Raw genomic sequence first — 19,373 nt, 5'->3', positions numbered from 1 at the left:
CCTTGCAAGAGTCATTTATCACTCTTGTGTCACCCAATATCTAAACATCACAGATTAAGTTTCAAAGTATATTATTTCAAACACATCTTATTCTGTTTATGAGCAGTTAGAAAGTTCCTAGCATATTTTGAGACCAGTATTACCCTGATAGCAAAACCACAAAAAAGGTAGAAAAAACTACAGACCAATATTTTTATGTATAGATGCAAATGTGCTAAACAAAATACTAGCAAACCAAATCCAGCAGCATAGAAAATGATTTATGTAGCATAGACAAGTGGGGTTATTCCAGGAATGCAAGGTTTGTTCAATATACAAAAAAATCCATCAATGTAATACAACATATCAAGAGAATAAAGGACAAAAACTACATGACAACCTTAATAGATACAGAAGCATTTGACAAAATTCAGTATTTTTTTTGATAAAAAACACTCAATAAAGTAGGAATAGATGGAAATTTCCTCAACTTGCAGCATCTATGAAAAACCCACAGCTAAAATCATATTTAATGGTGAAAGACCTAATACTTTTCCCATAAAATCAGGAACAAGAAAAAGATGTTCACTCTTACCACTTCTATTTATTATTATACTGGGCGTGCTAGCCAGGGAACTAAGGCAGGAAAATCAAATAAAAGGAATCCAGATTTGAAAGGAAGAAAAAGTATTTATATTGACAGATGCACAATCTTGTATACAGGAAAAAAATTAAAAACAGAATCAGCTAAGAATAGCTGTAGTATACAAGGTCAATACACAAAATTCGATCCTTTCTAGATGCTAGCAATGAATAATCCAAAAGAAACAACTGTTGGTAATAGTGTCAAGAAAACTACCTTTGAGAAACATTTAATGTAATAAATTCAAGATGTATACACTAAAATCTATAAAATAGCACTGAAAGAAATTACAGACCTAAATAAATGGAAAGACACTCCATGTTTATGGATTAGAAAATTTAATACTGTTAAAATACCAACATACTTCAATCTGATGTATTGAATCAACACAAAAACTATCAAAATCACAGGTGCTTGTTACGCAGAAATTAACAAATTGATCCTAAAATTCATGTGAGATGCAAGGGACCCAGAATAGGTAAAATGATCTTGAAGTAGAACAAAATTGGTGGACACGTACATCCTAAATTCAAAACCTACTAAAGAGTTACAATAAGACAATGTGGTACTGGCTTAAGAACACATAAAACAATGGATTAAAGTCAAGGAGTCCATTTTTACACTCACTTGTGTGTGTGTGTCCGGGAATCTGTTTTGTTTGTCACAAGGATGTCAAGCCTACTTATAAAGAGATAATTATTAGTCTATATAACAATTATTTATGTGCTTGATAGTTACATATTAAAGAATGAAACTGGATCCCTACAATGCACCACATGCAAAAATGGATCAGAGACCGAAATTTAAGAACTAAAATCATAAGATGCTTACAGGACATGAGAAATATGAGAAATGAAAACTTAACTTGTACACAAAGTGTTCATAGTTATAGTATTCATAATATGCAAAAAGCAGAAACAATACAATATCAACAACCAAATAGACAAGCAAAAAAATACATTATATCAACATAATGACATATTCGGCCACAAAAGAAAACAGTTCTGATACATGCTACAAGGATGTACTTTGAACTCATTTCTTTAGGGGCGGTTGGGGAACAGACAAAAAAGGCCACATATCATATGACTCCATTAACATGAAATGTCCAAAATAGACAAATTCATAGGCATATGTAGATAAGTAGTTGCCAGGGGCTGGGTGTTAGGAACAGGCGGTCACACCTAATGGGTACAGAAAACTTTTTACAGTGATGAAAATGCTCTGGAATTATATATAATGACAACTTCACAACTCTGTGAATAGACTATAACCACAAATTTTACACTTTTTAAAGGGGTGAATTTATATTACGTGAATTGTATCTCAAACAAAGTTAAGTGAAAGCAAATCTCTTCCATTTAAAGGTGGATAAGGTCAACTCTTCCAAAATAAATCTTTATTACAGACAATTCCAATCTCTTGATGTTTTTCTTTTAGTTAATTAAGCAACTGTTGGGAGAACTCCTCTCAGGATGTCTTCCAAGATGTTATCTAGCATCTGTATGGTAATTTCATTAAAATCACACAATAAGGTAGGACTGGGTAAAATCCAAGTCAAAAGAATGGCAGGATCAAAACTAAACTCTGGAGTCATTTGAATGACAGTTACAATCTCAACCCCTCTGTACTATTTTCCATACACTGTCCACATCATTTTCTATAGATTTCTGAAGAATGAAAAATAATTAGGATAACGATCTTAGGTCCCATGCATATCAGCCTAAGACACTTAACTTGATGCTTTTTTTTTTTGCAAGGGGAAGATGAAAAGAAGAAAATAATTTAGTCATTCATTTTCCTGGCTATAGGACTTTTGGTAAGGTGTATAATTTCTCAAGTAACAGTGACTGACTTATTTTGTGAAATGAAGGCGCATGAACCCGGGTACTCAGCAGTCACTGAGAGTTCTCTCCAGAATTTATAGGAATTTGACTTACAAAGTATAAAAAAATGTTAAATATGACTCCCATTTACATAGAACAGCATCTGGAGGATTCCTCTGTGAAAATCTGAGGGGCGAGTAATAGCAGAATGACTAAAGGTGCCAGCTGCTATCAGTGCTGGAATAAAGGGAAGTTTGTGGATGGCATAAATAAGGTGGTTACTGATTGCTAGAGTACAACAGAAGGTAGAAAGTAGAGAGTCACAAAAACTCTTGCTTTCAAACAAGCTAATGCTTTCCAACTCTCTGACTTCCTTTTCCATAGGCTAATATGATTCAGTGAGTCCAGATCTATCTTCTATAGTGACCAACAGAATATGAGAAGAGAAGCAGCAAGTGAAAGTTGCTATTAGTATTATTGTACTCTGGTGGTCCTGGGAAGGGTAGAGAGAGTAAAGATAGTCTTAAAATAAGCAACTAAAGGATCGAACATCACAAACAGCAGCCTCAGAAAAACACTTCTTTAGAAAAATTCTTGAAAACAGGTTTAAGTTTCAACATAACCACCTATTCTTTCAATAGATCCTTCTGTCTCTTCTGTACCTACTGCCTGAAAGACAGAAAAATCATTATGGACCAATTTCCACTGTGACTTTTTATTTAGACTCCACGCAAGACAATGTTAAAAAAAATAGAAAGATTCAAAAATCAAAGCAAACCCATAAGAGAACAGTAGTCACTTCTGAAAGTCTCAACTGTTCCAGTAAATGTAATCCACCAGGCTGTGTACCGTGGGTATGAAGGTATACTGTGGGAACAGAAGTCTTTATGAACATGATACTCTGAATATTCAACTTGAAGAATATGTGAGTTGTACAAAGTCTAAGTAACAATGCTAAGTAGGGATGTAGATGGGTGCTGGTTAACAGTCTGCACTAGGAAATTACACAGAAATCCCTCTGTATGGGGCAAGACTTATCCAAAGGGGAAGTTATTACATTAAATAAGAAAAACTGCTTTAGGAGAATGAAAAGAATTAGAAGTAATTAAGAGTCAGGGAAGATAACTTGCACCAAGGGATTAGGGCCTGAAATAAAGTAAAATTGAACAGAATAGGTTTGAGAGAAAAGAGCTGACAACTTTAGGGATGAAAAATGTCAGTAACTGCATTAAAGGTGAGACAAAATAAACGTAATGTATTATTCTGATACGTACGATAAAGTGGGAGGAGGGCAGCAAAAGTCATAACACACGTGTAAAGGTCAGGATAATGCTATGAAGCTCCTCATTCCTTCCATGTGTATGTGGGGTCTGGGGAGACTATTCAGGTCATCAAATTTTGTGTGGAAAATTTTGCCCACTAGGCCATTTCATCAGTCCCCACAAGCAAAAAAATAATGGCTAGAAAATACAAGAGTAAGAATTTTAATAGGTACTGTACTGACTTTGAGATACCATGAAGACATCTTGGAAATAGAAGTCCGATAAGATAAGCTGCTAGAGAAGAATTTTGGGGAATTACTGAGGTTGACCAAAAAGTTAAGACAAGTACTTATAGGTACAATCAGAAGAGTATTCACACACAGTGTAGATGAGTTGGGATGGAAAAATGAGCTGTTCAGGAAGTAGTAGCCCAATGCTGCAGTGATATCAAGGATTAAAAACAAGAGTTCTCCATATGGAAAATAGGAGATTACTAGTATTGTTGCAAAGTACATTCAAAGTACACTTTCAGTGAAATATTACTCGATTAGGAGCCTTCACAAAGTGAAATGTAGTACATACATGTAACTAAAACTTCTTGTAACTGTTAGCAAAGTCAATTTACTGATTTGAATGTAGAAAGAAAAAAAGGGGAGCCTCTATCTAAACACCTTCCCCACCAAATACCAGGGATTGTTTTATAGTCCTAACATGGAATAAGAGGAAAAAAGATAAGAGAAGCAACAAGTGACAGTTGCTACTATTATTATTATTATTATTATTATTTTACTCTGGTGGTCCTGGGAAGAGGAGGAAGGGTAAAGATACAGAGTAGCCTCAGAAAAACACTTCTAGTAGATTATGTGGATTCTTGAGAAAAAAAATCCTGAAGACAGGTTTAAGTTTCAGCATAGCCACCTTATAGAAACAGTGATGCTGCCTAGTCATAAGCATGTGCCACATGATACCATGAACATGTTCTCCGGAGCCTCATTTATAGGTTTCTTCTGACATATACCTTTCCTATACAGGGATGTATCTCCAAATAAAGCTAAGGTAACTGTAACTGGACTTGATCACACAATTAACTATAGACCACAATATATACAATCAGACACTCAATTAATTTGCTGCAGCTGCCAAATCTCCAGAAAAGTTTTGCTGCAGGCTGTGCTTTTATGCTGTAACTTTGAAACATTTGACAACAATAAAAGGTATTTTTTTTTTTTACTCCTAAGATACTGTTCCTTGCCAGTCTAAGAAAGCAATAAGGAAAAGGTAGCCATAATAACGTGGTAACATGCTGAGAAAAAACTAATTGAGAAACAAATGAGTTTATTCTATCCTCTTAAAACTCTTTTAGGTTTTTTCTCACTTTCTATTAAATATAATGATGTTACTTCTGTCTGATAATCTATATTATCACTTGAAACTTTCACACAAGTATAGTATCACAACTACTTCAATACTGTAGTGATAATAAAACTTGAGAACTGAAGAACACAAATTTCTTCACAAATTTATTTTATAAAATGTACCCACTTAATTTGTCTTCTTAGCAATTTCATAATACATAAGAAGCAAAGTGGATGAGAGGCCCTTTAAGATGACTAGAGTCACATTTAGGGGTCCTATTGTCAAGGTAGCATACATACCACAACAGTGTTCTAAAGGCTAGCCCAGGATAAACCCACATTAAAATATTACAATTGGAAAGCACTGTGTTCTTTTTTCTTCCCCATTAAGGTATAGTTTGTTTTTTTAAGCCACTGCTTTATTTATCATTACAGTAAATAATACTTCTGTTTCAATTACTACAAGAATGAAAAAAATCCTGAAAGACATCTTTTCCCCACTTTCAATGATTTGAAAGCTACATTTTCCCCTAATTTTAAAATATAAGGTTGATTTTGTACTAACTGTTAAAATAATCAAGGCACAAGCTCAACAAATTAGCTGTAGCTTGTAGTAAAATGATATACCAGTATGTCTCTCCTTAGTTAAAAATACATAATTCTTTTATTTCATTATGCAACAAGAGAAATTAACATCACAGACATAGAAGACTACGAATGGGAAACTACATTAAATATCCAGTAATTGAAGCCTATTTGTTCTTTTCTATAGCACACGAAATATTTAACACTTTTGAAGTAAAATTTAATTTGGGGGATATACAATGTAATTTTCAGGAGTAATAGTTCCATTCATTTGCAGGCCTGCTTACTGTGTGACTAAGGAACACAAGGCACAGTAGCCATCCTTTCTGTTATGCTGCAACACTGATCGAGTGCCTTGGAAAATAGCTGATTAAACAAGATGATGGCAACAGAAGGGGAGACTTTGGATTGTCTATTTAAAATCTAGGTAATAATAAAGATTCATTTTAAGTGCACTTTTACATGCTTGTTTATACAACAAACTTGCTAATTTTGTTGCAATAGGCTTGACTACCCTATCATTTGGCCAAATGCACTTTCCCCAGTAAACATAAAACAACAAAAACAAACAAACAAAAAAACCCTGTCCTTTCAGATACTAAGAGGACTGGCTACTGGAACCGTTCACTGCAGACACATGAAGACAACACACTGTGGCATGAGTTGTTTAATTTGCTGTGCTGTTACTAAAGTCAAGTTCTGAGGGCTGTGGTTCAAACATTCCAAGTTCTCCCTTCCATCTTTATTGATTCTCACAATGTTGTACAGAAAACTCTTTGGGGGCTAGAACAGCAGTACTTGCACCACACTGTTTCCAAGACTTCAAGTTTCAAAAGCAAATTGATAGGAGGGGGGGAAAAAAGAAGGTCCTGATTTGAGCTAGATACAGGGGGAAAAGAAACAAACAAACAAAAAAAAACCCAAAAAACAAAAAAAAGAAACAAAAAAAAATCAAACAAACAAAAAAAACCCACATACTTGAAGATTACATGGTCTACAAATGGTGGCAATGTTTTCCTTGCGAGAGTAGTTTCGTTGGTATATATATTTTAAATACTCAAAAAGGCTCAACCTCAAGCAGTAATAAACACAAGCGAAAGTGATTTCACCCTTAAAATAAATATTCAGAAAAACCTCTCTGTACATACAAGTGAAAGAATATGTAACACTTTCACGCAAAAAAATAATTATAATAATAATAAAGGATTTGTTCATATATGTAGCTGAAATCTGCTGTTCCAGCCCACAATGTCCCCAATAAAGAAGGGAGGCACAGACATCGATGACTACTGTGGTTCACTATCTTACAGCCTTTCTGTACTGGGACACTATCACCACCAAATTATCCCTCTTATTATATTTACTAAGTTTTGTAACGTTTTTCGGTTTTTTTCTTTTTTGTTTTTGTTTTGTTTACAGCATGCCAAATCCTTTGGCATATGTGATGGCCTTCAACAATCTTTCTTTAAGTTTTTCTTTGCTTGAATATTCCGGAAGTAAAAGGACATTAAAGCAAGTATGAGATGTAGGTAACCTAAATAGAAAAGAGAAAAACAAGAATCATAAGAAATATGCTCAGTGCTAACTGCTCCTATCAGATGCTTATGCAGTTAAGATGGTTTGTTATGAGCAGCTACAGATGAAATCATAAGCATGGTGCTGCTGCACTACAAAGATGAGCAGATCTGTATCCAATGAAATGACACTAATATGAAGGTGAGATTCTACTCTACATCATGCTTTTAGAAAATTAAGCTTTGTGGTTCACTTCAATATTCACACAACAAACATACCAAGGTATCACTAAACCTACTAAAAGTAGAAATCACTAAATAACTTATGATAAAATTAAAAATTATTCAAACCTAGTAATAAAGATTTCAGAGTCTGTGATCTTTAATACTCTTTAGAAATACAGTTGACAAAATGACAATGAACATTATTGGATGGCAAACATAAATTAATTAAAATTAGAGCCATATGCATCAAATAATGAATAGACAATAATGAAATCTGTCAATGTATATCAAAGTCAACATACTTCTAAGGCTATATTGTCCAGCCCCACCATTAAATAGTGAAGTATTGGGGGAGTGGGAGGGTGTTGGGAAGAGGGGCGAAAATGGAAACTTTTATATTTTAATAAACTTTAAAAAAAATAGTGAAGTATTTAATGAGGAAAGGATATAATCAAGTGTCAAAATCATGTAGCTCAGGATTCTATAATAAACTTTAAAGAACAGACAACTGTCTATATTTCAGTGTAAGAATTCTAGAGATTGTTATATAAAACAGCTTTCTTATTAAATTGTAAAACAAAGGTAAGGATAATTCATACAAATCTGACAAACTCAGAACTCACGTAACTTCACAACTACTTTTTAAGTATGTCTATATTAATTGAGTAGTAAAGGCAGAATATTCCCTCCACTAATCTATGTTGACTTGGATATTTCTATGAAATATAAGAAGAGAACAAAGAGGCTAAATGTTGCCTCTGCTCAAATGTGTGTGGCATGAGGTAAAAGGGTTTACATTAGGTATGATGCTATACGTCAATAATTACCTTTCTGTATCTGGGCCATTTTTGGCTATAATCATCTTCAATTTTCCCAGTCCTCCGACAGGTGCTCTGTCTGTGCCCGTTGTAAACTGCAAGAAGAGTCTTTTCTGTTCATTTGTAAATGAATGAACAACTTCCCAGAACTCCCTATTGAGAAAAGATAAAATACTGGTTTTAATTTGACATTATTATAAACATACGCTTATGGTACTAGAAAATCATTAAGGATAACTTTCAGTTATATATTAAGGACACCAATCACGTATGGAATATATTTTACTTATCATTCTTCCATTATTCTCCTGTTTACTCATTCCTTAGTAAACTTTGTAAAGGCAAGATGGTGACAGATTAGATTATAATAGAAACATGAACTGATATAACTAAGAAAAATTAAACTTAATAGCAGAAATACAAATGTTCCTTTAAAGTAGTGTTTTGAGAAAAAGATTTGTAGTGATATTTATCCCACATGTGGTATCTACAAGATATATCTGGCTGACTAAAACCTATGAACTAAATTTAATACTATAATAATCTTAATATTACTCTAAGTTCAAAAAGCAACACACAAGCTCATAATAAGCAATTCTGGTTTCCTGGAATTAGTTATTTGTAAAACAAATATAGCACTAATTCACAGCTAGGAAAACTATAATTTTAGGAAAAATTCAAAAGTATTTTTAATTGGCAACAGAGTGCATTTTATGTTTTAAAGTTCTTTTCACAAAAATCTTGGAAGAGGGCTACACAGAATCATCAGAGGGTAACAGCACTTTCCATGAAATCTGTCAACTCCTTTATGGTATATATTCTGTCATCTCTACTAGCTCTATGACATGTAGCTCTATGCATGTGCATAAACACACACACACACACACACACACACACACACACACACACACACACAAATAAATAAATGTAACAAAGTTTAACCCTAAAAGAGACATCATGCTTTCCAAGTCTCTATTTGAGATTTTATTTCTTGACATTCCGGTATACTATTTTTATTATCTAAATTATTTACATACATTAATCAAATTATTTCCAAAACTTCAATATCTGAAGGCTTTATTAGATTTCCTGGCTTTCCCCAATCTCTTTATGCTTTTTTGTAAAATTAATATGCACCTAGAGAAAATAATAATGGTACACACCGCCAATAGGAAACTTGACAAGGAATTCATGAAAGAATCTCTCAGCTAAAAGGAAAGGCTCAGACTTTCATTTGTAGACTTTGTTTTTGTGGATTGGCAGAAGAAATGTAGACTGTAGCCTTAAGACCTCTGTCTGTACACAAAAGCTACACGGAACTACTGGCAGCTACAGGTTGCTGGAAAAGGGAAAATCAGGTTTTCTTTGGTGGTGCATCCTTTGACAGGTTGACTATGTTCCAGTGGATCGGTTCACATGCATATATATTTGGGTCATTCTAGTTTTGACTCAGGAGGTTGGGCTCTGGTAGGAGGTGGAAAAGAGGATCGAAATACCCTGTATACATATATGAAACTTTCAAAGAATTATTTTAAAAATTTGAAAGCTACATTGCAAGATGGGTGGTTAAAATAAAAGCCTTCTCAAACGCTAGGAAGGCTCTGAAACTTGACTTCAATCAGTCATCTAAGAAGGCATCACTGCGGGTTATAAAGAAAGCAGATAAATCATGGTAATAGTGAAAGCCATTTTTGCAGTTGTTTTAAAATGTGAAAAAACAAATCAAAAACCTCAGAGGTTCAGAAATTCTGCATAATAAAACCAATGCTTAAAAAGCTCTTCTCTTCCTGTTATAACCTACACTAAAGTCTTTAATTTAAAAATGTGTAGAAATGTGTAAAAAATTTAGAAAGCTCAGAAGAAAGTAACAAATAGATCTCATCCTATTCACTTCTCCAAAATCTATTCAGATCAAAATTTTAAAAAGTGTAATAAAAATATCTGTAATTAATGCCAAGAATAAAACTAAGACATGGAATAATAAATCCCAAAAGAAACGATATACAAGATAAACAAAGTAAGGGAACATAGTAGGACAAAAAAAAATGTCAGGCATAGGATGCTGTGAAGAAAGGAGCAGCAGTTTTACAAAAGAGGTAAGATAGAACTGGTTAAAGCGATTCTAACTAAAAGGATAGACAGACCTGGTAATAGGGATTCTAACTAAAGGGATAGACAGATCTAGTAAAAGAAATTCTAACTAAAGGGAGAAGCAGACCTGAAAAAAGGAATTCTTACTAAAAGAAGGTACAGCTGAAAACCTAGAAGGCACTGGGTCCCACAATCAGAACCATATGCCAATGGAACATTGTACAGCGGTAAAAGGAATCACCTATCCCAGGAAAACATCTTAAAGTGACTGTACTATGCCTTGCTCCCCCAAGACATTTATTTATATTTAGATTTCCTTATTATTTATAACAGCAGGTCCAAGAAAAAAATAAAAATGTAAATAAGAAAAATATAATTTTAAGTCCAAATAGAAATATCATGAAGAATCCTGCAAATAATAAACAAAACTTTCTGTTATAGGAAAGTACACAAGAAACACTGAATCATGAATAATAGAAACTCTAACATGAAAAGTTTAATGACAAAGAATGCCACAGATCAGAAATAAAGACATGAATAAATACAAACAGAAATGAAAATAATCGAAAATTCTGAAGCACTATGCACAGGAACTCAGGATATAGTGGATAATTTAAGAAAGAAGTAAGCAAAGGTGGAAAAAGAAGTCATTTCTATTTGTCAACCATCCAGCATTTGCATCTGACAACAGTCTAGAAACAACACCAAGATGTGGTCAGGGGAGGGAGGAAAAACGGGAGAAAGAGAGAGGAGACAAAATAATCGAAACTAAAAAAAAATGCATACCAAGGTAAAACAATGGGGAAAAATTGATAAAAACTTGAACAAAACCTTTCACTTGGTAAATACCATAATAAATGACGATAAATGGTAACATAGAGAAAATACTATAAATCTATCTATGGTAAGGACCAATGTCTCAACCGTGTAAAAAAAGGCAAAGGGAAAGGAAATATAAAACATACTCCTATAATTCAGGATATAAGAGGGAGAGGCAAATTGTTGGCAAATTCTGGGCCAGTCTGAGCTACAAAGAAAGATCTCGTCAAAACAAACAAAAGGGAAAAGAATCAATAACTGAACAATAATATTAAACATATTAATATTGAAAGCACAATTGGTTAATAGTGTCCATGAAGATGAAAACCTACATTGCATCCATACTATGTGTTTCAGAAGCAGCCTCTCCAATAATAAGGGAAGACTTCTGAGAGAATCTAAGAAGAATCTTTCTAGGTTTATTCCTTGACAAGTCCCACCAGCAATAACATTCCATAGTAAGTTGTATTACTAAATGCAACTCTCTAATAATTTCTTATTACAATGTTTTATTCCAGGGTAGAGGATAATAATGTTCAAGATAAGCCAAAATTTCAAAATTTAATAGTCATGTGTCATATTAAAAACACAAGACCACACAACATGACTATCATTCACAGTTCTAAAACAAACTACATTTTTAAATAATTGACTTCATAATACTTGAAAACTAAAATAAAACTCACCTAACCTCATTTAAATTTCCAAATTATATCTTTTATTCTCTCACATACATTTTACTTTGCCTTTTCAACAGACTCATTTCTTCGGCAGTAAAACAGTACTCACTGACAGACAAATAGGGGAGTAGCATATGTAGGGTGATCAGACCAAAGGAAACTATTTCCTTAAATCACCGTTTTTGTAATCTCAAGTGAAATGGAGAAATAATGTAGTAAGGAAAGATAGGCAAAAAAAGGACACATATATGACAAAGACTATCAATCACAGCTATTTTGCTATTGCTCTACAATCTCTTGTCATCAGAACAAATTTAGATCGGAGAATTCGAGACCCACATTAATGCTTTGTTTATCTCAGTTTATTGTGTGTAAGGTAGAATGAAAATGACGAGGAAGCTAGAGGGCAGTAAGTTGGCAAATACTGTTGCTATGGTTCCTACCCTGACTCCCTCAGTGATGGACTGTGAACTGGGTGGTATAAAAATATACAACGCTTCATAAGCCAAAACCATAAAAAGCAACTATGAATAATTCACAAAAGAAATGCTTGCTTCTTATAATAAGAGACATCTTCTAAAATCAAAAAGGCATAGTCTGAAAGGTGACAGGGAGGTTTAAAGACGTATTTGCTGAAATGGATAAACTAAGAAAGAATTAAAGAAAACAGGAATGAACATGCAGAAATGAAGAGGATGTGTTTTTAGAAAAAGGAAGGTGAATTAGTAAAAAAAAAAAAAATGAGCAAATTAACAACATAATTCATGAATTAAATGACCATCAGAGGAAGGAGATGATTCACTGCTCGACCAGTGGTGCTGTCAAATCACACATCTAGAAAGACCAATTCTGAACATCTAGATACAGAATTAAGAAAAGAACTGAAGGATGAGGGAACAAAGACAGGAAAAGTGAAAGACTCAATCTGAAGAAGAATATGACGAAGTGAAGCACACTTTCCAAGCAGATGAGAGGAAACTGCAGATGAGGACAAGGACAAATGGAAAAATCATAGCCCTAAAAATGTAAAAACTCAGTCTGACAACAGAGAAAAGACAAAAAAAGAAAAGAGAGGAGTCTAAAAAAGTCATCTGCTAAAACAAGGAGAAGCATGGTACTGGATAAACCCAGATGTTTAAATCTATTTCGTATACTACAACTGGAAATCCATTTTTAATTAAAGCCCAAAATGGAAAAAGGATGATTAACAGAGGAGCAACAGGAATACAAGCTAGAATAGAAAAACAAAAATGGACAAGTAAGACAAGAAGTGGGAAAAGAGGAAAAAAAATAAAACCACTGGAATGAGCAGAAAATATGAAAAATTAATTAAATTAAAATGCAGTGGTTTTATTCAAACTAAAAACCCTAAAAAGCAAGTGAATAATACTTTGGGGGAAAAAAAGCCCTGAATAATACAGAAAAGAACAAGCAAAAAGACTGCAATTGACCTTGAAATCTATGAGACACAGAAAAGTTCCATAAGGCAAATGGATCTGAAACTTGGAAAGAAGAAACGAAGCTCTATTTACTCACAATGTAAGCATGAAAATCACATCTGAACAAATAACTAAAGAAAGAGAAGCACAAGAAGAACTGAAGAATAGAATCATCACTTAGTTTGAGCTAACAGAAACTGAAGTAGTGCCATAGAGATTGAGGAGGAAAGGGAAGTAGCATTATGATTGTCTTCACTATGAAAGATGAAAAGCAAACCAAATCAGGAGCTTAGTGCTTCAAAAAAACTGGACAAATAATAACAGATAAACAAAATCACATCAACTGTAAAAGTACAACACTTACATTTAAAGTAACAGGAGAGCAAGAGTCAGACACTCCAAGGTGATTTGAATGAGAAATACTGCAGGATGGAGAATATTGCCAGTTGATTTGACAGAGAAGCTTACGGGTATCATTTGTCAGGAGAAGGAGGAAAGTGTGAATTAACAAAAGTAATGCTGCTATAGCTTGTTAGTACCTCTATTCTCACTGTAGAAAGCTGAGAACCAATGGACACTTGACCTTTCAGTCTAAAATGTTTGCTCCCTGGAGTGGGAGAAATCGTTTTTCTTTTCATTTTTTTTTAAGAAGACACCAGATGGGTTTCCTTCCCCTCACCTTGTACTTACTTTCTCTAAATTTCTTACTATATACATCCTTTCTGTGAGAAAGCCAGCATAAATAAAGGAATGAGGGAGGGATGGAGGGAGGGAAAGAGAGGAAGGAAAGGAAAGAAGGATGGGCAGACCAGAGATACCACTATACTGACTTCTAAATTCCTTTAAGTCTTCAATAAAAAACAGACATTCTTTTACAACGACATCAGAGTCATCACAATGTTGTGTAGAACTCAAGAAGTGTTTGACAAGTGTGGAAAATTACTCATTCTCTCAAAACGTAAAACACAGGCTGTGGACTACCCATTTTGGTAGCAATTAAACCTAAAATATATACTATTTTGAATGAAAGAATTTATGAGCGTTTACATCAGAAATTTATCTAACAAACAGACCTATCAATTTCAGTGGTCTCTTTTTGCCATAAATAGTATATAATTTTGCCTGTAATATTTGATAAGTCTTTCTGAAGAAGATGTACTGATGAAATGGATGGCCATTCTTTTCATGGAAAAGGAATATGGAAAACAACAACAAATCAAAAATGACTTTTAAGGAACAAATGCCAGCTGGGCAGTGGTGGCGTACACCGTTAATCTCAGTACTAGGGAGGGAGAGGCAGGCAGATATGAGTTCAAGGCCAGCCTGGTCAACAGAGCAAGTTCTAGGATGCACTCCAAAGCTACAGAGAAACCCGGTCTTAAAAAAAAGGAACAAACAAAAATAAAGAAACAATTGCTAAGCAAAGCATGCAGTTTTAAAAATGTGCATAATATGTAATACTCACAAATGTATGGAGTGGTCCTACTGAACACATTATAAGAAAATTATTTGTATTTCATGCAAGAACAAAGATTTTCCATTAATTGAAGGTTTCAAGATCTAAGTGAATTAGATATAGGAAAAAGTAGTATAACTTTTAACTGAAAATTTTAGAAGTTGATCTGGAGAGGTTGTTCAGTGGTTAAGAGCACCTGCTGTTGTAGAGGTTGGAGTTATAAGACCTACAATTAGGGCTCACAACCACCCTCAACTCCAGTGTCAGAAGATCTGACTCCCTCCTTTGGACTCAGCAGATACTAAACACACACACTGCATGAACAGATGGAGGCAGGTCACCCATACACATAAAATTAAAACACAAAAACAAAGAAATTTATCTTCAAAAATGAGTATATAAACAATTATCTATTATGTTCTATTACTAGATTGTCTCACATCTTAATTTACTGAAAGATAATTTTATTTTTCAATATAAATCAATCAATAGGAAAGTTACTTTTTAAAAAAATAATAAAAAGCAAAACTGGGGATCAAAATAAAACATCACCCATTTTTATTAAATAGTATATGGATAAGAACCTTGTCCAGTTAGAAGGTATCAACAAGAGATGAAAACAATACAGACATGAAAACTAAAACTATAAACATAGTAAATTAAAACTAAAACTTTGAAATAACAATATTTGAAGGAACTAATTTAGAAACACAAAGTTTAGAAAATGTTAAGAGAAAGAAAGCTTTAAAAGATGTGATAAGACTAAAGTATAATAAGAAATAAATTTTAAAAATTATGATAAATATAAATAAACTAAAAGTAAATTCAAAAATATTAAGGGTTAACATAAAAAATTTGCAATCTTTTAAAAACCTAAGGATGCTATGGAAAAGGACGAGGAAAAAGGGTTAAGAACAAAAGAGAATGGACGAGACTAAGGAACCAGGGACAAGGTTGTTGCACACATGAACTCAGAGAGACTGAGGCAGCATGCATAGTCTGTAATGGTGCGCACTAGATGTGGGCCTAGAGCTAAAAGAAGTGAACATACATACCCAACCCTAACCTAGACTGTATCTATTTACAAATGATAGCCACTTGCAAATGAGAAACTGGTTTTCTCCACAGGAGTCTCAATGGAGAAACAAACTACTCTTATGGGTGGACCGCATTTCTATCAGTAGCTGGCCAACATAAAACTAAGTCAAAGGGATCTACAGAGGTTCTTCCTCTCATAACGGTAAGTCAAGGGTTTCTCTCCTAACCTTAAAGAATCTTTGATTATGTACTATGGCTTTATGTTTTGGGTTTTTATAAGATTCTTGAGTATGCAAACATGTGTCTCTACATCAATATGTGTTTCTTGTGCCTTTGTTTGGCTCTTTTTCTTGGTTGTTATATTCTGATTTGTTTTTCATTTAACTTATGTTATTATCATTCATTAAATGTCTGTTAATCAGAAAAAGTGGAGATTCAGATGTCAGGAGAGGTGGGAGGACCTGGGAGGAGTAAAGGGAGAAGGAAACTATAATCAGAATACATTGTATGAAAAGCAAAAAAAAAAAAAAACATTTTAGATATAACAACAAAAACAAAACAAAAATAAAGGTGCTCACAACTTCTGATGTAAAGACTTGTTCTATAAATTTAAAGGAAATCAACAAGATGTGACTTAGATCAAGCCAACAAATGAATATAGTGAAAAGAACCAAATCTAGAATTAAGAAATAACTCATTTTTAGCAAAAAAGAAATTCAGTGGGGAAAAGAAAGCTCCAAACTAGAACACATGTATAACATATTAGTAATGAACCTTTATCAAGCATATATTTTAAAAGAAAAAGTTAATAATCAATGACAAGAAAAACAAGGAGGACAATTAACAAAGTAAAGGCAAAAAAAAAAAGTGAAGCCAGCTCAACATCACGAGTCATCAGAGATAACAAACTTAAACTACTAAAGACTAAAAGAGATACAGAGTTGAGCTCTGGCACTGCTGGTCCTCCTAGGGTAAAACAGCATTGTCGTTTAGCAAAAGAACATTCTTGCAATATTTCTTAAAGCTAAAAATGTATCTACTACAAAGCCACAAACTTCTACCTACTATGTTTGTACACGAGAAATGGAAACACTTCAACAGTAAGACTGGATAACTTTATTTGTAATAGTTCTAATCTCAAATAACTCCAACTGACATCAATAATAGAATGGGTAAGCAAACACCATACATTCATCTAAAACATTACTTTGCCATAAAAAAAACACAATGTAAATTAGTTTAATAACAAGAATAGATTTCAAAATAGCATACTCCATTTATATTAAATTCAAGAAACACACACACACACACACACAAATACAGAGAGTAAAGAAATAAGAAAGGAAGGGGAAAAAGACTCAGTGATACACAAATCTAAACAGTGATTGCCCACAGGGACAAGAGCCAAAGAAACCTGCATAACAGAATCTGTACCTTAGTGTTGCAAAGGTGCCAATTACCCAAATCCCCAAATGTCCAGTAAAGTTCTACATACTTCATTGCACTTAAAAGCTACCCCACACATCAGTATCAGCATGATCACCAACACCATACTGTGATGCTTAGAGAACTATTACTGAGACAGCAATTAAGCTGCTGTAAGATTTTGATTAACAAAACAACTAACAATGAGAAAGACTCATTTAGCATGAAAAGTATAAAATATAATATACATCTCTAATTGTGGAAAATCACGTATCGATAAGCACTACAGATAATACTTATCAACACTACAGGTAATAAAATGTGGACTAAAATGACAATATCATTATCTAACAGTACTTAATGAATTAATCAAGGTAGTTTATCTTCATCCAGGGGAAAACATACTAAAAGGCAGAAACTGTTAATTTTAAAGTACCTCTAGATTGAAGTACAAATAAAAACTTATCAAGGAGGGGGAAAAAAATCAAATACAAAGCTGAATCAAGCCTTTGAAGTAGAAATTAACCATTAAAAGATAAATTGCTGAGGCTAGAGAGATGGCTCGGTGGATAAGAATGGCTTTTGCAAAGGACTTGACTTCAATTCCCAGCACCGACATTGCAACTCACAACTGTCTATAACTCCAGGATCTGACACCTTCATATTTATATATACAGGAAGACAAAACACCAATATACATAAATAATAATTAATTAACAAAAAGATAAAGAGCTATCTCCAATCTCAAAAAGTAAGGGGATAGAGCATTTGAAAAAAATCTCTCAAGTAGAAAAAAGGAGCCAGGGCTGAGCGGATCCAGTGAGGTGAGTGAGTGACCGCAAGGCCAGATGGTCCCAGGAACTGAGTCCAGGCCCCTCCAATTCCTGAAACTTTTCTGGCCATCCAGCGGGGTGTGTTCTTGGCTGCTGGCTTTCTTTATCCCATTCCAGCCTGCTGCTGAAGACCGCCTTTTCATCTGCAGAGTCCTTGGTTTACCCAGCACAGCATGCTTCAGGGTGGAAGAGATCTGAGAGCCTGCTGCAGTGCTTAGGGGACTTAAGAGAGGGCAGACCAAGAAAACTCCCAAGTACACAGTCAGCCACAGCAAAGATTGGAACAAGACGCCAAGACTCTGTTGGCCTCATTTGAAGGAAGAGATGGGCAGGTGCAAGAACTCCTCCAACATCCTGAAAAGCAATATGATAACACCAGAATCCAGTGAACACGAAACAAGAAGACTTGAACATCCTAACCCAGAAGAAGTAGAAGAATTCGACTTTAAATGTAACCTTATGAAAATGATGGAAGACCTTAAACAGGAAGTGAAAAACTCCCTTAAAGAAATGGAAGACAAACAAAAAGAAGAAATTAATAAATCCCTTAAAAATACCCAAGAAAACCAAGAAAAATCAATCAAACAGGTAAGGGAAACAGTTCAAGACCTGAAGACCAAAATGGAGGCAATAAAGAAAACACAAACCAAGTGATGGCTGGGTAAGGAAAATCTGGGTAAACAAATAGGAACTACAGAGACAAGTATAACCAACAGAATATAAGAGATAGAAAAAAGAATCTCAGACACTGAAGATACTATAGAGGAAATAGACTCACTGATCAAAGAAAACAGCAAATCCAACAAATTCATAACACAAAACATCCAGGAAATCTGGGACACCATGAAAAGGCAGAACATAAGAATAATAGGGGTAGAAGGACAATTCCAGCTCAAAGGCCCAGAAAATATATTCAACAAAATTATAGAAGAAAACTTCCCAACCTAAAGGATATTCCTATGAAGGTACAAGAAGCTTACAGAACACCAAATAGACTGGATCAAAAAAAATAAATCCCCTTGGCATATAATAACCAAAACACAAAACATACAGAATAAAGAAAGAATACTAAGAGCTGCAAAGGAAAAATTGAAGTAATATATAAAGGTAAACCTATCAGAATTACACCTGACTTCTCAATGGAAACCATGAAAGCCAGAGGGTCTTGGTTAGATGTGCTGCAGACACTAAGAGACCATGGATGCAAGTCCAGACTACTATACCCAGCAAAGCTCTCTTTCACCATCGATGGAGAAAAAAAGATATTCCATGACAAAAACAAGTTTAAACAATACGTAGCCACAAATCCAACCTTACAGAAAGTACTAGAAGGAAAACCTCAACTCAGGGAAGCCAACAACATTCACAATAGCACATACATCTGA

The 19,373-nt window shown here is 34.1% G+C and overlaps 1 protein-coding gene and 1 long non-coding RNA gene across 3 annotated transcripts in view; one reads left to right on the top strand and one right to left on the bottom strand.

The window, feature by feature from the left end:
- The window catches only part of LOC125400634 (uncharacterized), a 97,314-nt gene that overhangs the window by 52,361 nt on the left and 25,580 nt on the right, over window positions 1-19,373 (top strand). Inside the window, exon 4 of the long non-coding RNA XR_015736404.1 lies at window positions 15,821-15,932. This is a non-coding gene — a long non-coding RNA (uncharacterized LOC125400634). The remainder of the gene's footprint in view (window positions 1-15,820; window positions 15,933-19,373) is intronic.
- Ube3a (ubiquitin protein ligase E3A) overlaps window positions 240-19,373 on the bottom strand; it is an 81,690-nt gene continuing 62,556 nt past the window's right edge. For both annotated transcript variants that reach the window (XM_085682693.2, XM_048434725.3), the window contains 2 exons: window positions 8,217-8,360; window positions 240-7,184 (listed from right to left, as the gene is read on the bottom strand). In XM_085682693.2, coding sequence (XP_085538819.1) covers window positions 7,064-7,184; window positions 8,217-8,360 — 265 coding nt within the window. In that variant the 3' untranslated portion in view covers window positions 240-7,063. The remainder of the gene's footprint in view (window positions 7,185-8,216; window positions 8,361-19,373) is intronic.

The sequence above is a fragment of the Myodes glareolus genome, chromosome 24, assembly GCF_982192425.1.
Source record: "Myodes glareolus chromosome 24, mMyoGla1.1, whole genome shotgun sequence".
NCBI classification, from domain to species: Eukaryota; Metazoa; Chordata; class Mammalia; order Rodentia; family Cricetidae; genus Myodes; species Myodes glareolus.
Note: the sequence above shows the minus strand (reverse complement) of the source record. Positions and strands in the feature narration are given on the sequence as shown.